Genomic DNA, 21,475 nt, shown 5'->3' on the forward strand with positions numbered 1-21,475 from the left:
TGTGGAGAAAGTGAAAAACGAAGTGTTATTTACCCCTTCACATAACACAAGTGCCAGGGGTCATCCAATGAAATTAATAGGCAGCAGGTTTAATGCAAACAAGAGAAAATAGTTTTCCCTACACTAAGCACAATTAACCTCTGGAAGTCAATGCCATGGGATGCTGCAATGGGCAAAAGTATGACAGGGTTCAAAAAAGGACTAGATAAGTGCCTGGGGGATAGGTCCATCAATGACTATTAGCCAACATGGTCAGGGATGTAATCCCCATGCTCGAGGCAACCCTAAACCTCTGACTGCTAGAAGGTGGGAGGGGAAAATGGGATAGATCACTTCAATTGTCCTGTTCTCTACACTCCCCCTGAAGTTCTGCTACTGGCCACTTTTGGAGACCAGATACTGGACTAGATGGACCACTGCCCATACAGGGTAAGACCATTCTTATGTCCTTCGGGAAAGGGAACGGCTCCTGTTTCTCCTTCTGAACCATGGAATGACATGGACTTTCCTGACAGTGAGATTTATCAGGCTGTAGAACAGCATCAGCAGAGAAGGGGTGGAAGCCCCATTGCTTAGGACATTTCAGAGGGAACAGGGCCACGCCCTTGAAAATGTATCCTAGAAGGGCTCTGCAGTGTCTCCTGGAGTCTAAGGACAAGATGACCTCAATAACAGTTTTCTGTCTCTAGCTTCTTAGAATACTGCCAGGGAATCACACAATGGACACTTCCCATGCAGGTCCCAGGAGGCTCAAGTACTCACCTTTGTATAAACAGGCCAGTCGGCAACTGACACAGTCTTATTAGTAGCGATGTCACAGAAGCCACTCTTAGACTGGATATCAGCTGAGCCATTGTAGCAGGAGCAGGGGTAGGAAGTCAGGCTTTTGTTCAGGAGGATCTCATTTTCCGTCCAGTTCTGTGGCCCAGTCCAGCCACAGCAAGTGAGCTAAGAGCAAAGAAAGCATTCCCATTTATTCTCTTTCAGATATTGTGGCTAGTAAGAGAGAGGAAGGGGCTGACAGCAGGTAGGGACAGGCCTTCTCCATGCAATATCTACTGCAGGTAGGCAACAAAATGAGAAGTGCAAGGGCTGGATTTTGATTTCTCCCCCAAACATTTTGGCAGCTAGCCATGAGTTAGAGGGCCACACCTAATGTGCTTAAAGAGAGAAAACTGCAGCCTCCCATCCAGAGGTGCAAGAGACAGACTACAAGAACTAGCATGCAGAGCAGCTAGTGTGCTGGAGCATGTTAGCCTTCATGAGCCTCACCTCCAGGAAGAAGGCACAGGCAGACATTTAGGGGTCCATAAACCATACAACTTGTAGAGCAGGGCTCAAGTCATGCTGCTACACACTCGTAGTAAGGCATTCTGGTACTGTCACTTTATGAGTGATAGTATCTGAAGTGTGTTCTGGCTCACTCATTTCCTCCCCTCCCCCCCACCCAACCCTCTAGTACTGGTGTAGAGTCACACAAGATTGTGTCTAACGTAGGTCTTTACTAGTTTCCAAAAGGAGAGGCTATCCTTCACAGACAGACCTCCTCTTATCCCCAGTTCATAATAAAGCCAGGTGCTGAATGCAAGGGTGCTACCACAAAACGCGGCAGGGCAAGATGGCAAGGTTTCTAGCTAATAATGGGTGAGAATGGGAGGATGGCAGAGGGCATGCATGGTGAGTTTGAGAGAGAGACTTTGTGGCCTTTATGTTGGCAAGGTAATCCCTGCCCAGAATCAAATCTGTAGACCACGTAGGGGACACAGTTAAATAGTATTTTTACATGTTTTTACTTGAGATTGTACAGACTGAATATTTACTTGATCTTCTCCTTAAGTGTGCAATTTCCATAATATTAGATGCCTTGGGTGTAAGAAACCAGAACATTTTGGAGAACATGCAAAGTAACAACCTTAAAGGTTAACTGAAAAAAAAAGTTCTGTTAATCAATGCAAGGTTCATCCTCTTCTGCCCAGATCTTCAGCCCCTGAAATTTAAGTGCTACAGTAACAGCTGCCCACCACAAGATGGAGCCCACCCGCTACCATGTCTACCCAAAACTTTGGACCCACCCCTAGTCATCAGTTATAGCTTGAAAAAACAACCAGGAGTCCTGTGGTACCTTAAAGACTAAGGGATTTATTTGGGCATAAGCTTTCATGGGTAAAAAACCACTTCTTCAGATGCTTGGGAACAGCTTGAGTCAGCTGTTTCAAAACAGAATGTGTGCGCTAAAGGGGTGATCAAGAAGAGAGAGGGCTGGGAGAAATTTTGTCTCATTTGCAAAAAGATCCCAGGGGCCAGACAATTATCTTCCTCCATTTTCATATGGAAAGCTGATGGCTTCACTGGGAACATATTCCCCCCATGAGGTCTATCCAAGGCCGCGTAAATGAGAATTTATGGTCTAGCTGGCTGTCTTATACACAACACACATCATTCACTTGCCAAGTGCTTCCACCATAACATCTGAGTAACAAAGGTACCAGAAGCTCACCAGGTGGAAGCCAGGGAGGGATTCAGATTCTTGGCCTACTAGCAAGTCCTCTGGCTTAAATTGGATTTATTTAGTAAACAAGGTGACTATTTAATGAAGTGGAGAGTCCTGAAAATGCCAGAGCTGGTGCTTGAACAATGTAAAAAGACTCCAATTTAGAGCTAGCATCTGATATTTAAGACTCATATTGGAACATTTAATTCCAGTAAAAAAGTCCCCAGGAGGAGCTAACTCTAATGCAAGGAGATTTGGAGTCTGGACAGCATGAGCGAGCTGTGCAATGATGTGATATTCCAGAGATGCTCCACACTCAATATCCACTGTGACACACATCCTCCCAAGCTCACACAGGATCTCTAGTGCTGATTAACAGAATAGGATCCCAGACTTTAACTCCTGTTTACTCACATGACAGGCTTTGGGGATGCAAGCTTCCCTGCTGCTGAAATGGATTCTAAGGAGGACAGGGGACTCCATCTCCATGGCCCAGACAGTCCTCTGTAAGGCTGTCAAAGAGGCATGACTATGATGGTAGATTGTGGCTTGGATTTTTCCTTTAGCATCCAAATGGAGACCTACACAATGCCACTCTCCATCATCATCTGCCCCACAGACCATGTGAAGTGCTTTTTGGTGCGTGGGAGTGTCAATCCCCAACAGTCAGGATGAAAACAAATGTTAAGAGGCTGATTTAGACACCTGGAATCAGGAGTGCTCTGCCTCCACATTTATGCTTTGATTATACAACACTGTCCCATTTCAGCTGCTGGGGGAGCCAGCACATTTGGATTCACTGCCCTCTTGCCAACATGGCTCTGTTCAAGCTCACCCTGTTTTCTTTTTGTCCTATCTCCTTCCCCTCTATGCCTGGACCCCCCCGGACTTGGTCTGGTCATGCCTCCACTCTCCAAGCCAAACCTCCCAGAGCATGCTCTTTCCAGAAAGCACAGACATTGAAACAAACAAGAGCCATGGCACTAGAGAGTCCCTTGTTTTTACTGCATCCCTTCCTGATCCTTGGTTTGTATTTATCCTGGCTAGATTGCAAGCTCTCAAAGGCAGGGCTCTTACTCTCCTGTTTGCCTGCAAATCACAGTACTGGAGCTATGTAAACATGACTCTGACATGCCCAAATGCTTGAACCAGGGCATTAGCTTTCCCCACCAGCTGCTCAGGCAGTGACCTTGATGCCAAGAGCAGAACCCATGGACAGCTGGATGGTTCCCAGCAATGCTGGCACCTGCAGATAAGATACCACATCCTAGGGAGTAGGGCAACAGATTCAGCTGGGCTGCCTGGCATTAAACCTTCAGTTTAGTTCACTATCAAGATATTAATCCCAGCAAAAGGTGTCAGTGGAGTATTAAGGCATAGCTTGGTGTTGGGGCAAAGGAGTGCAAAGTAGTGGGGGTTGAGTACCTCTGGGAGAGTAAGGCTCAAATCCCCTTTGTCTGACCTACTATGCAGTACCCACTCTCCATCCCTACCCCTTTGGGTCAGGCAGCTGCAGGGCCTTGCCGGAGAACAGCAGCCAACGTGGTCTCTCGGCAAGTAGGCGCTCAAACCCTGTACAGCTGGCTGTGCTGCTTGGCCAGATGGCAGGGCCCAGTGCGGTTCCCCTCAACAGGCACAGTTCTACAAACATGAATGAGAACAAGGAAGTCCTTTCCAGTAAGCTTCCTAGTGCACGAGCCAAGTGCTGCAGCTGGAGACTACCATGGTGAGAGCAATGCCAGGTGAGAGCCATGGGGCCAGACTAGAAGAAATGTTCAACAGGGAGAGTAATTAACCACTGGAACAATTTACCCAGGATCATAGTTGGTTCTCCATCATGGGCCATTTTTTTAAAATCAAGACTGGATGTTTACCTAATCACTCTGCTGTAGCAATTACTTTGGGGGAAGTTCTGTGACCTTTGTTACACAGGAGGTCAGACTAGAGGATCACAATGGTCCCTTCTGGCCTTGAAATCCGTGTACATAGCGATTCAACACAAAGGGCAACTGGCTAGGGAAGGGATTCCTGGAGTTCACTGGCAAGGAGGCTGGAGGGCATAAGGGCTGCATGTCAGCACTGAAGGGGGTGCATGCATAGGACTGGAATAGTGGGGGCCATGAGACAGGCTGGGAGGCAGTCAAGATAAGGGGTTGCTCGAGTTTACCCAGCACCTCCCCTACTCTCAGTCTGACTAGCAGCACCTCACTTTTGTCCAGTGCCAATGTTTGCCAGCCCACCACCACATCCAGCATTGTCTTTTCTCCTCACCATCCCTCACTCGATGACTCACCTGTTCCTGCACATAGTCCCATGCATCCTGGATGCTCTTTTTGTCTTGATCATCAGGGTTATAATCCCGAATGAGGTCATGGACCACGATGGACACTTCTGCTTTCAGCTGGCAAAGGAAAGACAAGGTCAGTTACTAAACACAGGTCAGTAAAGATTGCTGCCCATGCTCTGGAGTTTGCACTTGCTTCTTCAGGGTTAAAGACAGGAGACTATCAGCTTGGCTGTGCAACTCGCTCTGCAGGCTTAGGCAAGTGGGTTCCCCCCTCAGTAGACAGAGGCTAAACACACTGACTTACTAACGAAGCCTCAAAGCCCAGGGTATTTGCAAATCACATTGACATCCACAGTGACTGACCAAGTTCAAGTGGAGCTGCTGGGCATTAGGGCAAGATTACACACAGGGAGGTGCGCTGACTCCCTCCGCCTCTTTTCAAGGAGCCAGAGTTGACTGGAAAGATGGTGCAGATGGAAGTTTGGCCAGCTTCCTCCTTGAGACCCACCTGGACAGACCATTATATCTGCACCCAGCACTGTGGGAACCAGAACCCGAGTATGGCACTAGCCTCCCCTCCCCACCTGCACTGTGCAGGGGCCAGCAAAGGCTTCCCTACTCAGCCTTGGGTGAGGGCAGCAGCCAAGGCCCCTTGCTGACAATTTACTGACAGATCCTACTAACTGGAGAGCCCAGCTACATCTCAGGATGCAAATGGTAAACCCCGAACACACCTTGCTCTAGATCTCCCTCCTCATGAGTACATACCCCCCCGCCACACTGCCATTTATACCCACCCAGAGCCTGATCAGCAGAGCAAGCTAGTCACTCTCAGCAACACCTTCCTCGTGGTCAGTCCCACCCCCGCAACTCCCACTGCCCAAAAGAGTCTCAGGTCCTCCTCAGTCACTACTCTGGACACAGCAGCCGCCGCCAGGGGAGAGGGGAAGGATCAGGTCAGAAGGAGCATGGGGAAAACTAGAGATTGCATTACAGTCAGGAGCAGAGTTGATTTCCACCGTAAGCATTTGCAATGCCGCCCCCTCCCCCCCACCACCACACACCACATCAAGTTCAGTGGTGCCCATTTTGTCACCCCCACTGATGTGGTCCTGGAGTGAGCATTTCCAAGCCAACCCAAGGTTACTGTAACCTGCCTGGATCAGTCATCCATCCATCCACTTTTTGGTATAAAGTGACCTGGCCCAGCCAGCTTCAGCAATAGTATTACTGCTGCAGCTGCACAAGCTGCCTCAGGGGAAAAAAAATCATCTCAAAGCCAGAGTTGGTCAGGACTCTCAGCACCAGGCAGCACTCTGTGTTCCTAGGGAATCAGCAGCTTGGCTTTCTGTGGGGACAGCCAGGTTCAGTCACACAGATAGGAGTCACATGACCTCTCCTCTTCCCTCAGCTGACTTCTAACCTTCTTCCCCTTCATTCTTGGCAAACCAACTTCTTCTCCCACCCCCTTCCCCAAGTCAAGGGGAAATAACAGCAATTTGACCTGGTTCCTGCTAATGGGATTGGCCTCTGCTGCTTCAGTAAGCTCAAAAGGTTACTGAACCTTTGGGCTGCCTTCCTTCTCCCCACCTCTCTGCAGAGGCAGGCAAGGAGAGCTACTTGTCTACGCTGAACCCCACCCAGGAAGTCAGCTGCTAGCCTGCACATTCAGTCAAAGCAAGCCCAGCTCAGCAAGAAGACTCAGCCCAGTTCAAGTGCTTCAGTCCCAGATTTTCCCAGAGCTCAGGGAAAAGCTCTGCTCATGCACAGCTCTAGCTTTTTATTGCTGTGCATAATCTGTGCCAATCACATGAGGATGCGCTGCCTGGGGGTGGGAGAAGAGTCTCAAGTGGCTCTAGTTCTAAGCTAGGGGGTTTTGTACAAGTGTAACCCACACATTTCCTGGGTGTGGAGTTCTGTCCCATCTAGTGGCACTGAGACCACTTAGAGAGAGAAAATGAGTCTGCTCCACAGCTTTAGCTAACAGGCATTTGGTTTTTAGCTCATGCGGTAGAGGCTCACGCACTAAGCTCCAGAGGCCCCAGGTTCGATCCCGCCTGCCGACGACCAGGGTCTGTCAGCCTTACACCAGCATTGCGAGGCACTGCAGATAATTATAAACCAAGGATTATTGTGTGTTTCAGAAAGAATTGGGGGGGTTAATTACACAGAAAGTACAGTTCTGGAGAGTGAACCTAGGGCAACCTGTTTTCGAGTCTAACTGGCAGAGCAAGCCAAGAATGAACACAGGCATCCAGAGTTAACACCTAGCCCCCTGTGTGTCGCCAGGGCAACTAACTGAAAGAGCAGCAAGCTGGAAAAGCACGTTGAACAACTTTCAATACCCACCCCCCTTCACGATGCCAAAAAAACCCATTGCTGTTTATCACTGGTGCTATACAGAGCTAGAGTAGGAAAACAGCTTAAAGTTAGCTGCATGAGGAGGATGCTACCATCCATGTAACAGTGGCCATGCAATTTCTCAACTTCCCTTTCTCATTACTGTGGAAAGCTGCACAAACCAATCACTGCACTAAGGGAGGAAATCTGAGTCTGGCCTGCACAGTTACACTCACTATATTATTCACGCACCTAGCGATGGAAGAGGCCCCAGAGGTCATCCAGTCCATCTCTCTAGGACCAATGCTAGATCGTTCTCTCTGGAATATTACATTTTTGTCAGGTCCAGTTTTAAATGCATATCAAGTGATGGGGCTCCCTCTGAGAGATTATTCCCCAATCAGTTCCAATCCTTCAGCTGAGGCACACATTACAGCCACTTAGCCGGAGACAAGCCCCTGCATACACCACACAATTGGCAAATAGGGCATAACAACTCTCCTATTCTTAAGTCGTTTAGAGCTAGGTTGCAAAAGTCCCACAGAATATGGCACAGGACAGTGGTTGTCCAACTTTTTTTTTTCTGGCGACCCACTTGAAGAAAATTGTTGACGCTCGTGACCCAATGGAGCTGGGGATGAGGGGTTTCGGATGTGGGAGGGGCTCAGGGCTGTGTGTGGGGGGGTCAGGAATGAGGATTCAGGAATGAAGGGGGGCTCTGGGCTGGGGCAGGGAGTTGTGGTGCAAGAGGGGCTCTGAGCTGGAGGTGCAGGCTCTGGGGTGGGGCCAGGGATGAGGGGCTTGGGGTGCAGGAAGAGGCTCTAGATTTTGGAGGGGCTCAGGGCTGGACATGGCAGGTTCTAGGGTGGGGCTGGGGGACGAGGGGTTTGGGGTGCAAGAAGGGGCTCCTGGTCAGCAGCACAGCAGGGGTGCTAAGGCAGGCTTCCCGCCTATCCTGGTGCCGCAGACCACGCTGTGCCCCGGAAGCAGAGGCATGCGCAAGCGGCTCCACGTGTCTCTCACCTGCAGGCACTGCCCCCTCCAGCTTGGCCAATGGGAGTGCAGAGCCAGTGATTGGGGTGGGGATAGTGTGCAGAGCCCCATGGCCCCCCCCACCTGCTGCTGACCACTTCTGGGGCACAGCGCAGTGCAGTGTCAGAACAGGTAGGAACTAGCCTGCCTTTGCTGGGCAGCACCAATGGGACTTTTAATGGCCTGGTTGGTGGTGCTAACCAGAGCCGCCGTGACCCAGTGCCTTACATTCTGCGACCCAGTACTAGGTCACAACCCGCAGTTTGAAAACCACTGGCATAGGAAGCAACCTGAACTAGGCTAGAGGAGCTCTAAAAGGGACTTTCTAGCACTAATGTTTAGGATTCTATGAGCTATGGAGGGGCAGTGGGTGACTGTACTGAGATCTATCATTAAACAGCAACACACAGCTTGAAGAGTAGAATGTAGTTTGTTAAATGTATATTACTGTTTTGGGAGCTACCAGTCTCCTGTGCCTTTCAGCTGCAAAGAGCCCACACCTGTTTCATTAACAAGAGTCAAACGTAAGGAAGAAGGGGGTGTTGTGCTGACAGCCTTATACCTAGAGTCTACACTGCAAAACAAAGGTGTGTTCTTTACTTAGGTTAAAAAACAGCAGTGAAGAGATGCCAACTCTGCTTTTCACTCAGGGTAAGCTGGGGGTTGAACTTGAGTTGTCACACAGTCACTGCTATTTTAACCCATGTTAAACCAATACTTGTCAGCTCACCCAAGTTAAGAACACTTTGAGACAGACACATCTATAGTGGAGATGATACTCCACCCACCTCCCTTGGACAGCATTGTGTGGAAGCCTCATTGCCACTACATACTGCTGGAGAATCAGGGAGACTCACTCAAGTCTTCACAATTAGCCCATCTGTTGCTAGGGCAACCCTGGGGCAATGGGCCTTGACTTTATCATGTGATGGGCCAGAACTTTAGACCAAGGTAGACAGAAGGGACAGGAAGATACAACATTCCCCAGCCAAAACCAGGCCTGGAGAAGAGGGGAAGGCAGGGAAAGAAAGAAAATACCTGGGTGACTTCTGAATTAATGGTTTCATACGGTGGCAGAGTGACCTAGTGGATAAAGCACTGGACTGGGCCTCAGGAGACCTGGCTTTTATTCCCAGCTCAGCCACTGAACAGTGGGGTGACCTTGGCCAAGTCTTTTCACCCCCTCTGCCTCAGTATCCCCAAGCTGTAAAAATGGAGATAGTGATGTTACCGCCTTCGTAAAGTGCTATGGAGATCTACTGATGAAAAATGCTTGGTATTTACTTTTGGACAAATCATACTTTCCTCGGAGCAGCTGTGCCAGATGGGGTATGGTCATCTCTACTGAGAAGTGGAGGTACAGATCTGTCATGTACTCTGCACTTCAGATCTGAAATACTCTTCGTAAACACCACCCACTCCAACCCCTCACTTTCCATCGCTGAAAGTTATTTCTAGCCAAGTTTATTGAATCAAAGAGAACGTCATTGTGGAAAGCATCCTACATGCTAAGAAACAGTCTCGTGCAATTCTCAGCATACTTTACAGTCCTTTCTTTGGACTCCTTCAGGAGAAGGGGCAGTAAATACAAAGTGACATTCACAGCACCACAAGTGCAGATACCAATTGGAAGCATGGCCTGTCGTGAGTCAGACGGGCAGGAGAAATTCTGGCCCATAGAACTTGGGGGTGCTGCTCTGAAGATCTGTGCAAGTACCCCACAGAGTAGACCGCACCTCAAGTTTAAGGGATCCTCTAAAAGGCTCCAATGTAGCAGTCCACATGGAGTTCAATTGCCTTGGATGGATGGCACGGGAGTGTTTGGAATCTCAGCTCGGGAGCCCAACTGCCCCCTTTCCTCCCCAGAAAGGGTGAAAGTATCCAAGCAGCTCTGCTACTGGGGGGTATACTGGCACCACCTTGCTGCAGAAGCCCTTATTGTATGGTCAATTCCCCTACACTGCTGCCAATATCAGCTGCTTGCAAGAAATTCCAGCTTAGACAAAACCCTGCAGTTTTACTGCTGAAGTGTTGAACAGTTCAGAGAGGAAGGAGCGATAAAGGAGAGTATTGGGATGGGTGGCAAGGAAACCACACTTGCCTTGCTGAGCCAAAGCCCATCACATCCAGGAGAAAGCAGTAATTTCCCCCTACTCCCACCCCCTAGTTTGCATCAGAACTGGGGCTGTTCTATGATGCAGCACATGCAAATGCCTGTTCCGCTCCCCACACCAGCTAATCACTGTTTCCACTTCTCCCCCCAAGTGCAATCAATGCAGCACAGAGCAAGCCATGTGTGAACACAGGTGATTAGGAAGCCAGCTCATACAGCTGCTCTTGCTCACCACAGCCCACTGCAGGAAATTCGAGCTAGCTGAGTGGGAGCAGGGCAGCAAGTCTCAGAGCCCAGGTCTACAAACTTTGGCTCTCAGGGCTCATGCTGCAATGCTAAAAACAGCTAAGCAGAAATTTGGGTTTTGGCTCTGAAATCCACCCTACTCCCCAAGCTTCAGAGCCCAAACAGCTACACTGCTACTTTTAGTAATGTATCGTGAGCCCAAGTCTGTAGGCCTGAGCTCTGAGACTTAACAACATGGGTTTTAAAACAGTGTAAACATATCCTGTCAGACATGGGGCAGCACAATTATAATTCATCACTATCCACATGATCTAGGTTTTAGGCCAAGTGTTGCACTGACTTGCCAGAGGTCAGAGGAAGAGCTGCCTTTGGGAAGGAATCTAAGACTGGGACTGGATGTTGCAGTGCATTGGAGGGGATCAGCACTTTTGTCCTAGTCCCTTAGAGCTCTAGAAATGTAGATGGCGCTCACAGATCACAAGACAAGATGTGATCCCTGGCCTAGAGAGCTGCAATAAAAGCAGTTTCAATAGATAAAAGCCATGAGGCTTCAATAAGTAGTAAAGATGGAGACCCATCAGACTATGGGTTCTGCCCTGCTTCAAGGACAGAATGGATTCCCATACAGAGATTAGCTATTAACCCACTTACTCCGAAACTGAAAGCGTGGAAGAGTTTGAAATGCAAAAGCAATCCTGCATGGTCATGGGGAAGGGGACGGGAAATGAAGCAAGTGGATTGGGACAGGATAGCAACAGAGCAGAGTTGTAGGGACCCCCAGCATGGGAGGCAGGGTAGTTGGAAGGGAGCTGTGTGCACACAGCCAAGAAGGACTACAGACAGGATACTCCATAGCAGAAACCCAGCCAGCACAGACGGGAGGAATACCGTGTCTGGGAGCTGCTACCACCAACAGCCTTGCCAGGTGGGTGTTGGGATGGTTGCATTAGGTCTGTTAGTGAGTAACATGGTTGCCCCAAACCTCATGGGAAAGACTTCTATAAGCACCACCCACCATATCTGCCTAGCTACTGCTCAAGTCCAAGCACCCACAGTCAGTTACACACATGGATGGAAACTACAGAGTTAGTCTTTCCCCTGGCAAGGAACTAAAATACACACTAAGAGCCCAATTCACAAATTCTCTACATTTCAACAGGGGGAGAGGAAAGGGAGTTTCCCCAAGTCTGGATTTAGGCCCTGATGCTGCACCATTAGAGTCCATGGGAGCTTTGCTGTGGACTTCAGGTGCTTCATTTTATGCTCACTGAAGAACTGTCCTACAGAGGAACCACCTTCCTTCACTGCTCTTGTTCTCGGACCAAAAACAAGCCTGGGGGCAGACTGTCTCACTTGCTATTCTCATTCAGCTCTTCGAATGAGCCAAACCCCGACACATGCAGCTCATTCCCTAAATGTAAATGGCAGCACATGGAGAGAGAGCTCATGAGCAGTGGGTAACCAGGACTGACTACATCAACAGGGTCCCAAAAATGGAGTGTTCCAGCAGTCGGTGGAATAAAGGGGATTTGCTGGCTGCATGGACTTGGTGGTATCCAGATGAGGACCACAAGTTAAGGGTTTGGTACTTCTGATGGTACCCATGGGTGAAAAAAATAAGGAACTTCCTACTCCTTGGGTACATGGTGCTGCTGGGCCTGGCAGGTACATCGGGACAGACTGGACAACAGGGCAGATTGCATATGGTATTGAGGAGATAGCTTGGATGTGGAGAGAGCTTGACTGCATTGCCTGCACATGACATAACCGGGCTGGGAAAGTAAGAGCTTCCAGCCCCAAGCCAGATAGGATAAGGAGGAATGTATTGCAGGTCTTTGTCCCAATACCAACCCTTGTCTCCTGAAGGCTTATAGGGAAGTGAAACTTACGGCATCTCGCTGGAAATAGATGAGCAGCCCGGCAGCAACCTGAGCTAGGAGGATCAGCAGCAGACAGGTGATGTACTAGATAAACAAAACAAAAGAGACGGTGTTAACTCTGCTGGCTTCCCAAGCAAGTCTACATCTATGGGCAGCAGCCTCAGTAGGGCTCAGGGCAAATCCTGACAATACAGGCCTTTCACACAGGAGTAAGCAGCCTTCAGTCTGGAGATTCCTGGCTGATCATGACAATGAAGCGCTAACAGAACTAGCTAGAGTTAGTTGCCCAATACACTTCAGCCATGGCCTGCAGCTCTGTCTCCACCAGTAGGCTAGCTGCTGGGCCTGGCAGGAGAGGACTCCACAGCGGGGAGATGAGCCAGTCTGGTAGGTAGGGGAGCCTCAATTACAGTGTCTGCATGTGACAGAACATGCCGAGGCTCGGACCTCTCTCTTCCCCCCACATTCCAGCCCTGGGCCTCGAGGGCAGAAGTTGCTCTTGGCACCAGATTGAGGGGTGGCTATGTGGCACGGCTGACATTCTCCTCAGCAGGTGTGCTCAGATTAAAAAAAAAAAAATCAGTTTTACCAATCCATGGAATGGAGGAGACTTTAGTTAAGTTAATAAAATGTGATGTGATTTTGTGCCTTTAAAGGAACAAACAAAAAATTTATCTGAGCCATTCAGGAGACGGCTGGGCATTGCACAGCGCAATGTTGTTGGGTTGAGGCTTTTGGGGGTGGGGGGGAGGGGGAGAGAATAGAGACTGGGAGTGCACTGGGGTCACATTCCTGGTTGTAACCAAGGCCAGTGGAAGCCAGAGTGAGCCTGTAGACAGCCTGCTCGGGTCAGAGCTGCTGGACCAGGGCTGGCTACATAGCACCCAGACATTTGAGGGTGTGGCATGCATGCTTGTAGGCTGGCTGTGAGCATCCCAGGCTGTGAGCTACGGCAGCAAAGCACTGTAAGGCACCTAGGATTACAAGGAAGTGGAGACAACCCCTTACTAGCCCTGCAGCATATGCAGCCTACGCGGCTGTGTAAGGCACCCAAAAATTTGGGACACCACCACCTGGACAGCAGGTAAGAGTGTGTCAGCTCCTGCACACCCAACGTGCGCTGCAGTCTCCTTAGGCAGGGGCCGTATTCAGAGCCAAATGTGCCAGTGTGGTGCATTCTGAGTGAGGGAGAGGGTATGGGGGTCTCTGCAGGGAACTGCGACTCTCCGCTGCAGTGAGGCAGGCCGGGCAGCTTGGTGTCCTTTGCCGCCTCATCCCTCCCCCCTACCCCTGCCCCGGGCTGCTGCAGCGTCTGCTGTGTACAAAGCTCGGTGTATATCAGGAATGGGGGGAGGTTCTTCTGGAGGTCCATGGGTGGGGGCAAAGTCAGGCATAGGGGCATCAGTTTAATACTACTGCATAGGGCTCCGTAAATCCTAAGGACAGCCCTGCTAGCCTGGATTGCACCCCACATCCCATTACACCTGCACTGCAGCAGGAAGCAAGTCTTCTCCTCACACCCACCCCCTTTATCCATCACTGCTGGCACATAGTCTTGTGCTCCCAGGGCTGCAAGGAGGATGGAGGCAGGGAGAGGTCACCGAGGAAATTTCTGCGTAATTTGTTACTGAGATGGGGAGAGAAAAATATACACTGCAGAGAAGGGAGAAGATAGCCAAGATGGCAAACAAAAGCCCCAACCAGCCTGAAGGCTGCCCTGCTGATGGTTCCAGTCCCCAGACACTGGCTCACTCCTGCATCACTCAGCAAGGAGATCACTGAGCCAGGGAGAAGCAGAGGACAGGGACATAACCTGAAGAGAAGTTGGGGAGGTGGAGTAAAGGCAGCAGTGATTCACTCACCAGACCCAAGAGGCATCGGACCTCATTGACCGCTCCAATACAGCCCAGGAACCCCATCAGCATGGTGACGGCCCCAACTCCAATGAGGATATATGCACCGACCTTTAGCGATTCAGATGAAGTCTCTGTAGGAGACAGGGAGGGAAAGAGTCAGCCATCAACAGACAAGCACTTACAGCCAAGTGCTTTGATTAATGCAGGGACTAAAGGCCCACATCCATGGCTGCAGGAGGGTTGACAGGAGCATTAGACAGAAACCTAAACAGAAAAGTTTGTCTGTGGGTAGAAAGGTTGCCTCCCTTCTCCCAAACACTTTTGAACCTGCAGTTACTCATTCAGCCTGCTTGTAAATCTCAGTAAAGGACTAGTCACACCTTAGCTTCATATCTTACTTATAATTCTCTGACTAACTCTCAGAGCAGACACTGGTACTCCGAGAGATGAGGCAGGAGCAACCCCACCTTTCTACCTCATCACTATTTCCCAAATTCTTAATATTCAATAATTGAATGTTGGGGGAAGTTCTACCCCTTTCCCTACCGAAGTACTCCCTCTTTCATCTGCCTTTTCACATTAGAAATCCAACTTTATAAAAAGACTCTTGTCCAGTTTCTTCCCATCCATTATGCAGGAAAGGAATACTGCGAAGGACCAGCTGAGTGAGTGAGAGACAGACAGACCCAATTGGCTTGCAGGGTGTTGGCTGGCCAAGGTAGGAGGTATTCGAGTTACTTGACAATTTGAATGTAGTGTTCTGATGCCAGTGGCCAACCAGCTCTGTATAAAGGAGTGCAAGGATAAATTATTCCAGGTTTAATACAGATCATGCCTAACTGTAGCTCCTCTTGCACAATCCATCAGCAGCCCTTGCACTTTCTTTGAATGGATGCTGCCCCCTTGCCTCCATTTATGTTACACCCAATTTGGAAGGTGTAACCTTCCTTATAGGGGAAGGGCTCAGCTGCCATTTCAGTCCTCACTTCCTTCCCGACTGTCCTTAAATAGCAATTGCAGAAGCCGCAGAACAGAGGCTTGCCTTTATGGTGGTCATAGAAGGACTATTCTTTGCAGACTGCCCACCCCTATAGAGAGGCGGGAGGGAGGCAGACAAAAGGGAGGTAAAAAGCAGGTTTAACCAGCTTATAAGGAGCCTCACAGTGCCTGAGAAAGACATTTAGCAACACAGGAGTTTCAGGATGCTGGAGACTTCTGGATGTCGCGTGACCAGTAAGGGAGGTTACAGGACTTACAAAGCTTGGTGATGCCTCTTCCTAGGTTGGGAGTCCCGGCAAACAACCCTACCTTAAATCAAGACTAGGCCCAGAAGAGCATCATAGTTTTCCCTTCCCACCCCCCGCCCTACCCCCTAAACACAGCTGTAACATGTACCTAATTGGCATTGGAAACACATTCCACTAGAATGTTCTAGGAGGAAGGCAAGTAACTACCAAGGCCAGAGTCATTCATTGGAATAGCTTGAGCCAGCTCTTAGCCCAGACTGGCAGACAGACAATACCACACCATATATTATCCAGAACATTAGCACACCTCCTGCCCTCTTCTCCCCCTTCCCCCCCCCACCCAAATAAAAAAAGTCAACAGCTGTGGAACTGAATGCAACGTCAAGACATCACATCCTGGCCCCGTGACTGGACACGTTTGCCTTGCAGGGTGAAGTATTTATGGGGGTAGCCCTAAATCAAAGTCCAAGCTCACACTCTGCATGTTAGCAGAGAGCGCCACAAATCCCCTGTAGCAATGCAGGCACGACTGGGGCCTTTGAACACGTGTTGAATCGCTTTACTGCTAGGAGGCCATTGATGGGCCATTTCCACATTTAAAAAAAAATAAAAAAATAAAAGTTATTTCCAACCCCAGAGCCAAAGTCTTCAAAAGATCCCAGGCTCCTTGCTTGCAGCATCTTGGCTCTCGAAGGAAGGTTCTGCAGAATCTACTGGCAGGAGATTCCTGCTTTCCATTCCCCCTTGCTCCATGTCTTCCCCTGTTCTGGGCAGGCAGCCAAAAGGAGAACAGAGACACGTAGGCCCTTTCGGCAGCACGCTGGAATGCCCTGCTGTGCAGAACTCTTCCCCAGTCTCTGGTAGGGTTACTAAAAGCAGAGGGGAGGAAGAAAGAAGTACAGGAAAGAGGGGAGTAGGCAGAGAAAGAACTTAGTTTGGAAATCCCAAGGAAGGAAGCCTAAAGCACTGTGGTGCACATTCAGCAGAGATTAAGGGTAAAACGGGAAAACAGAGCTAAGACTGAGGCCAGGCAGTGCAAAGAGCAGCCAGTAGAGTCAAGTCAATGTGTCCTGCACATTTTGTTAGTTTTAGGAGGGTGGTGAAGCACTGGAATGGGTTACTGAGGGAGGTGGTGGAATCTCTATCCTTAGAGGTTTTTAAGGCCTGGCTTGACTAAGCCCTGGCTGGGATGATTTAGTTGGGGTTGGTCCTGCTTTGAGCAGGGGGTTGGACTAGATGACCTTCTGAGGTGTCTTCCAACCCTAATCTTCTATGATTCAACGGTGCTGTGCCAACAGAGGTTCAAATCATAGACCTATGGTGTCATCCAGTTTAATAGGAACAGGTGTTTCCTTCTGGAATTCTGTAAGTAGACAGGCCCTGAGCAAACCCCTATGGCTGCAAGTGTAAAGGGATGCATCTCCATTCACAACCTCATTGCTGTAGCCCCCTTGTGATTCTTCCCCTTGTAGAAGCTGAAGTAGCAGCCCAGATCCTGCAGTAAAATCATGCAAGCATCAATGATTTGGGGCTGTTCTAGCATTTAGTATAGGGGCCCATCCCCCTTCCCTTCAACAGGTCACATTTTCCAGAAAGCCTCCTCATGGCATCCAAACTGCACGTCTCTACAGATGCACGGCACATGGCTGGGTAGCCAATGCCACCTGCAGAGTCACTGGATAGCGAGTTGGATGCAGCATGGCAGCTACTGCTACTCCTCACTCCCTGGAATAAAGCCGAACCACGGTAGGTTGTGTGCAAGGCCAGGCTCACACAACAGCCTTGATCCACAATTCTGGAGATGTGGGAAGCGCTTAAGAAATAAAAATACCCAATACTTTAAATACAAGAAAGCCACAAACGTGTGACCTCTGTTGTGGGTGACAATTACCCAACTAACCAAAAGCCCTTTAAATCCCACCCCAGTCCAGGTTCAGTTAAGCTAGTTCAATTTTCTTGACTGGCACAGAATGCCCTGACCCCACTGAACAGGCCCAAGTCACCTTTCCTGACTGGGTATTTGTGAGTGAAGAGACTACTACTACACATGCAGGGGGCTGTGGATGTCAGGCTAGAATGCGGGTTTAAGAACAGCAAGAGGAAAAAGCTCCAGTTAAGAATTAAATACAGGTCCCAGTTAACAACCAAAATTAATGTATGCATGTGTAATCCACTGCATTTCAGCAAACAACTTGAGAATCAGCTGCTCCTTTTGCTGTCTCTCAAGACCCATATCCTCTGGGGATTAAATATTCGGGCAGAAACAGTCTCGCTGCACAGCCCTGGGCACACTGTAAGTAACTAGATAAAGTAAGAACATGTTTGGACTGGGAGCCCAGCAAGCAGCAATGGTCCAGCCATATGGCTTGTAATGTATTTATCTGGAGCTTATGTCTGGGAAGAGATCTAGGATTTCTCAAGAGCTTTTATTTAGAAGTAGTTTCTCTGAATGGGGCACATTTTAAGGTTACCATCCTTGGACTGATCCAACAGCCCCCCTAAACAAGATCTTTAACTACTGATGTTCTTCTAGAAGCCAGTCTTTGCTTAGGACTATGTTCCTTGGCTGTGCTGCTATGCCGTAAAAGTCTCTCCCATGCCTTTGTATTTAAAGAGCTATACACACAGAGGGACCCATCTCCCACAGGATATAAATCAGAAGATAAAAAGGGAGACGAATGAATCATGGCCTTACGCAGAACTGAAATGAAACTGCTTCTGTCGACTAAGATCCACACTCCAAAGCCCAGGATCACAGCACCCAGGATCTGAAAGAGCAAGAAGAGTGAAAGTCACTAGTTAAAAACAAACAGAACAAAACAGAACAGGGAGTGGGGGACTGGTGGCTAAGAGCGAAACAGCAAGTGTCCCACTGTTCCCATCCTTCCTCCTATTACACGCCCTTCCCCAAGAGCAAGCAAACAAGATTAAACAGTCACTCCCGGAAGTAGTCCCAACTAGCAGCACACAGGCTCTAGGTTCTGCTGTTCGGAGATTATTCGTGTAGTGCTTTGGTTATACATGGTGCTGCAGGGGAGGAGAGCTGGGACAGACAGTCAAAAGGCTCTCTGCCGTGAAAGGCTTGGAGTGAGTCTCAAGGTACAAGCTGTACAAGTACAGAGCAATGCTGTCCAAAAAGAGCAGCAAGAGGCAGGTATGTGTCACACACAGGTAGGCATTATAGGAGCTTTTGGACAGAGAAAGCCTTGCTGCTTGATCCAGGGTTGTGCTTTCACAGGGATGGGGAACCACCTACCTAATCCTATGCGGTGCCTTACAATAGGGACCCTTCAAGGGAGCAGCAGCTATGTCTAGCGGACATGCCAGACCTCTCATTTGTGACTCAAGCCTAAGTGCAAAGCATCAAATGCAGAAATCAGTGCTGCTAAGCTTGGGCTCCTATGAGTAACATGCACAACCAGAAAGCCCATCTCCAAGGAACAAAGCCACAAGCTATGGTGCATGAGGGTGACAGCTGAGCTTCTGGCATGGGGCCCAAGACATGACAGGGAAACTGGACAGACACCACCACAACCAAAACCCATAAAACTCCACTGGCATCAACTAGCTGGCAAACTCTGGGGATAGCCCAGACCAGAAAGAGCTGGTTGTTCCAGAGAGAAGCAGCAGCAGCCCATCTCCAACTACCACACAGCCTGCCTGGGGTGAGGATTAGCAGTAACACATTTCTCACCTGGAGCTGGGCATTTCTGATGAGAGGATAAACAGGCACCAGATTGATTGTGGGTTACATTTTGTTACATGCACACAACTTCTCTGGCCCTTATACTGAGACGGAACCCTCACTTTAGGTACCTGCCTTGTACCACAGTATCTTTTATATTGGGTTAATTCCAACAGTTAGTACTGCAGTGCCCAGATACCCCATTCAGCATCACAGCCCACTGCACAAATGGAGGGCAGAGTCCCTATACCTCCAAAGCAGCACACAGATCAGGCTCTCATTCGTTTAACTGCAAAAGGCACACTCAGAACAGAGGTTTGCAGCTGTGATCTGAAGCGCGAGGGAAGGAGACTCAGGGCAAAAATAGAGTGGCGGTTCCAGATGGCAGGAGCTGCCAAGAAGGCTCTTGAACCAAACAGTGACAAGATTGCAGGATGGGACAGAGAAGGCTAGATAAGCCAAGAGAGGAAGATGCAGATTATGGGCCAGCTGGAGCATGTTCACAGAGGTTTGTAGAAACAAGGGAAATGAGAGGCTAGCTCCTGAAATTCCCCTTTCCATATGTTTTGAAAACTGTTGTAACTTCCTCACCAATGCCACAAACAGACTTGCACCGCTGTGTCTCATACCAGGTGGTGTCCATGGAACTGGAGTGTAATCACACCACACAAGAACCTGCTGCTTAGGGGACAGCAATGCATGGCTGGGAGGGGAGCTTGGTAGCTGTGCTGGTGGCAGGTGACCAAGAAGGATAAGAAACTCACCAACCAAGTTAAATCAGAATTAAGTGGCAAATAAGTTACATGCAGACAAGGGGGAGAGTGAAAGAAATTGCACCTCAGTGGTGGAAAGCTTGCCAAGGCTATACATTGTCAGGGGCAGGAGGACTGGATCTTGTAGTGTGCATTAGCGCCCACCCTTATCTTAAGCCGGACTCTGTTTAGCCCAATACTGAAAAAATGCCACATTGGCCCTCTTCCAGTGGGCCTGAGCACACTGCAGTATCTCAGGGCAGGGTTGGGACAGCAGATCATGCCAGGGAGTCAGCTAAAACACAAGATAGAGAGGGATGAAGGAAAATCTCAGCTAACATGGCATTCCTAGGGATGGGTGAATTTACAGATAGAGATATTGTCTCCTGCTTAACCCACAGTTTCTCAAAAATATTCATATGACTTTCTTATGGAGCAGTGATCTTGGGGTGTCAACCTATGTTCTCCCGTTGCTGACAAAAAACAGAACTACTTCTAAGTTGTGTTCCCGGGAGGCTATTTGTTATGAGGCACTGGGACCATCTACGGCCTCTGTTCAGTCTGCCTTTTGCTCTAGTCTGCAAATCTTGTGCTTGCAGGAAGCTGCTGTAGAAAAATATAGAGGGGCGGGGGAAGAGAGGAGAAAGGAAAGAGACAGGCTGTCCCATGGCTGCATTGCTGTCCCCTGACAGAATTTCAGCTCCATTCCATGTCTATGCCAATTCACTGAGCACAGTAGTAGGGTTGCTCCTTCCACTAGCTTAAGTGCAACATCTTTCTTATTCTGTCTGTGGGTGGGAACTGCAGTGATCAGTGAACTACAATGGATTAAGCAATGGTGTGTCCTACAACCCTATCCCCCTACAGGAGGGGACAGGATTCTAGCCAGGGCTCCTGTCGGAGTGAAAAGTGTCAGCCTCGCTACCCAGCGCTGAAAATAAACTCACTTCAGTGACACGCCAAGCCAAGCCTACTGGAAAGTGGCAATTATGGCCTCACATTGTACTTCCCTTAGCAGGATAATTACAGGGCCCAGCTCAGTGCTATCTTGGGATGACACTGTGGTGTGTCAAGACGGACTGAGGTCACGTTCTGCCTAACAGACCAGCTAGTCTGAGGGTTGATTTTAAACTTTGGGGTTTTGTTCAGGGGGACTTTGCACCTCACTCACATATATGTTAAGAGGAGGGTAGGGCAGAGAACTGCGCAGCGGAAACATCTCCTCTACTCCCCACACATCTCAGTCCATCCTCATAGGGTCTATGTTGCATAGGCCTGCACATGGCAGAGGCTTCCAATAAGGCTGAAGTTATGGTCCTGCAACATGGACAGCAAGTCTGTTTGACTGAGGCTGGGAGCCCCCATCCACACTGGAATCATGGACTCCAAAGTGAAAGGAGCAGCAGCAGCCACTTGCTCAGCTTACTTGGTTCAGAGATGAAGCTAGATGGCTAAAGTAGGTGGTCTCCCCCTGACTGCAAGTCTACTCTTCACCATCCACTGTATAAAAAAGCCACACCTGGAGAGCAACATACCCATGGACTAC

At 49.2% G+C, this 21,475-nt stretch overlaps 1 protein-coding gene across 1 annotated transcript in view; it reads right to left on the reverse strand.

Moving 5' to 3' along the window:
• Positions 1–21,475, reverse strand: part of CD82 (CD82 molecule) — a 65,687-nt gene that overhangs the window by 4,223 nt on the left and 39,989 nt on the right. The window contains exons 3-7 of the mRNA XM_039537316.1: positions 18,188–18,260; positions 14,252–14,376; positions 12,399–12,473; positions 4,785–4,892; positions 763–948 (exon numbers count right to left, since the gene is read on the reverse strand). Of these exons, the coding sequence (XP_039393250.1) occupies positions 763–948; positions 4,785–4,892; positions 12,399–12,473; positions 14,252–14,376; positions 18,188–18,260 (567 nt within the window). The remainder of the gene's footprint in view (positions 1–762; positions 949–4,784; positions 4,893–12,398; positions 12,474–14,251; positions 14,377–18,187; positions 18,261–21,475) is intronic.

Source organism: Mauremys reevesii, linkage group 4, assembly GCF_016161935.1.
Source record: "Mauremys reevesii isolate NIE-2019 linkage group 4, ASM1616193v1, whole genome shotgun sequence".
In the NCBI taxonomy this organism is placed as follows: domain Eukaryota; kingdom Metazoa; phylum Chordata; order Testudines; family Geoemydidae; genus Mauremys; species Mauremys reevesii.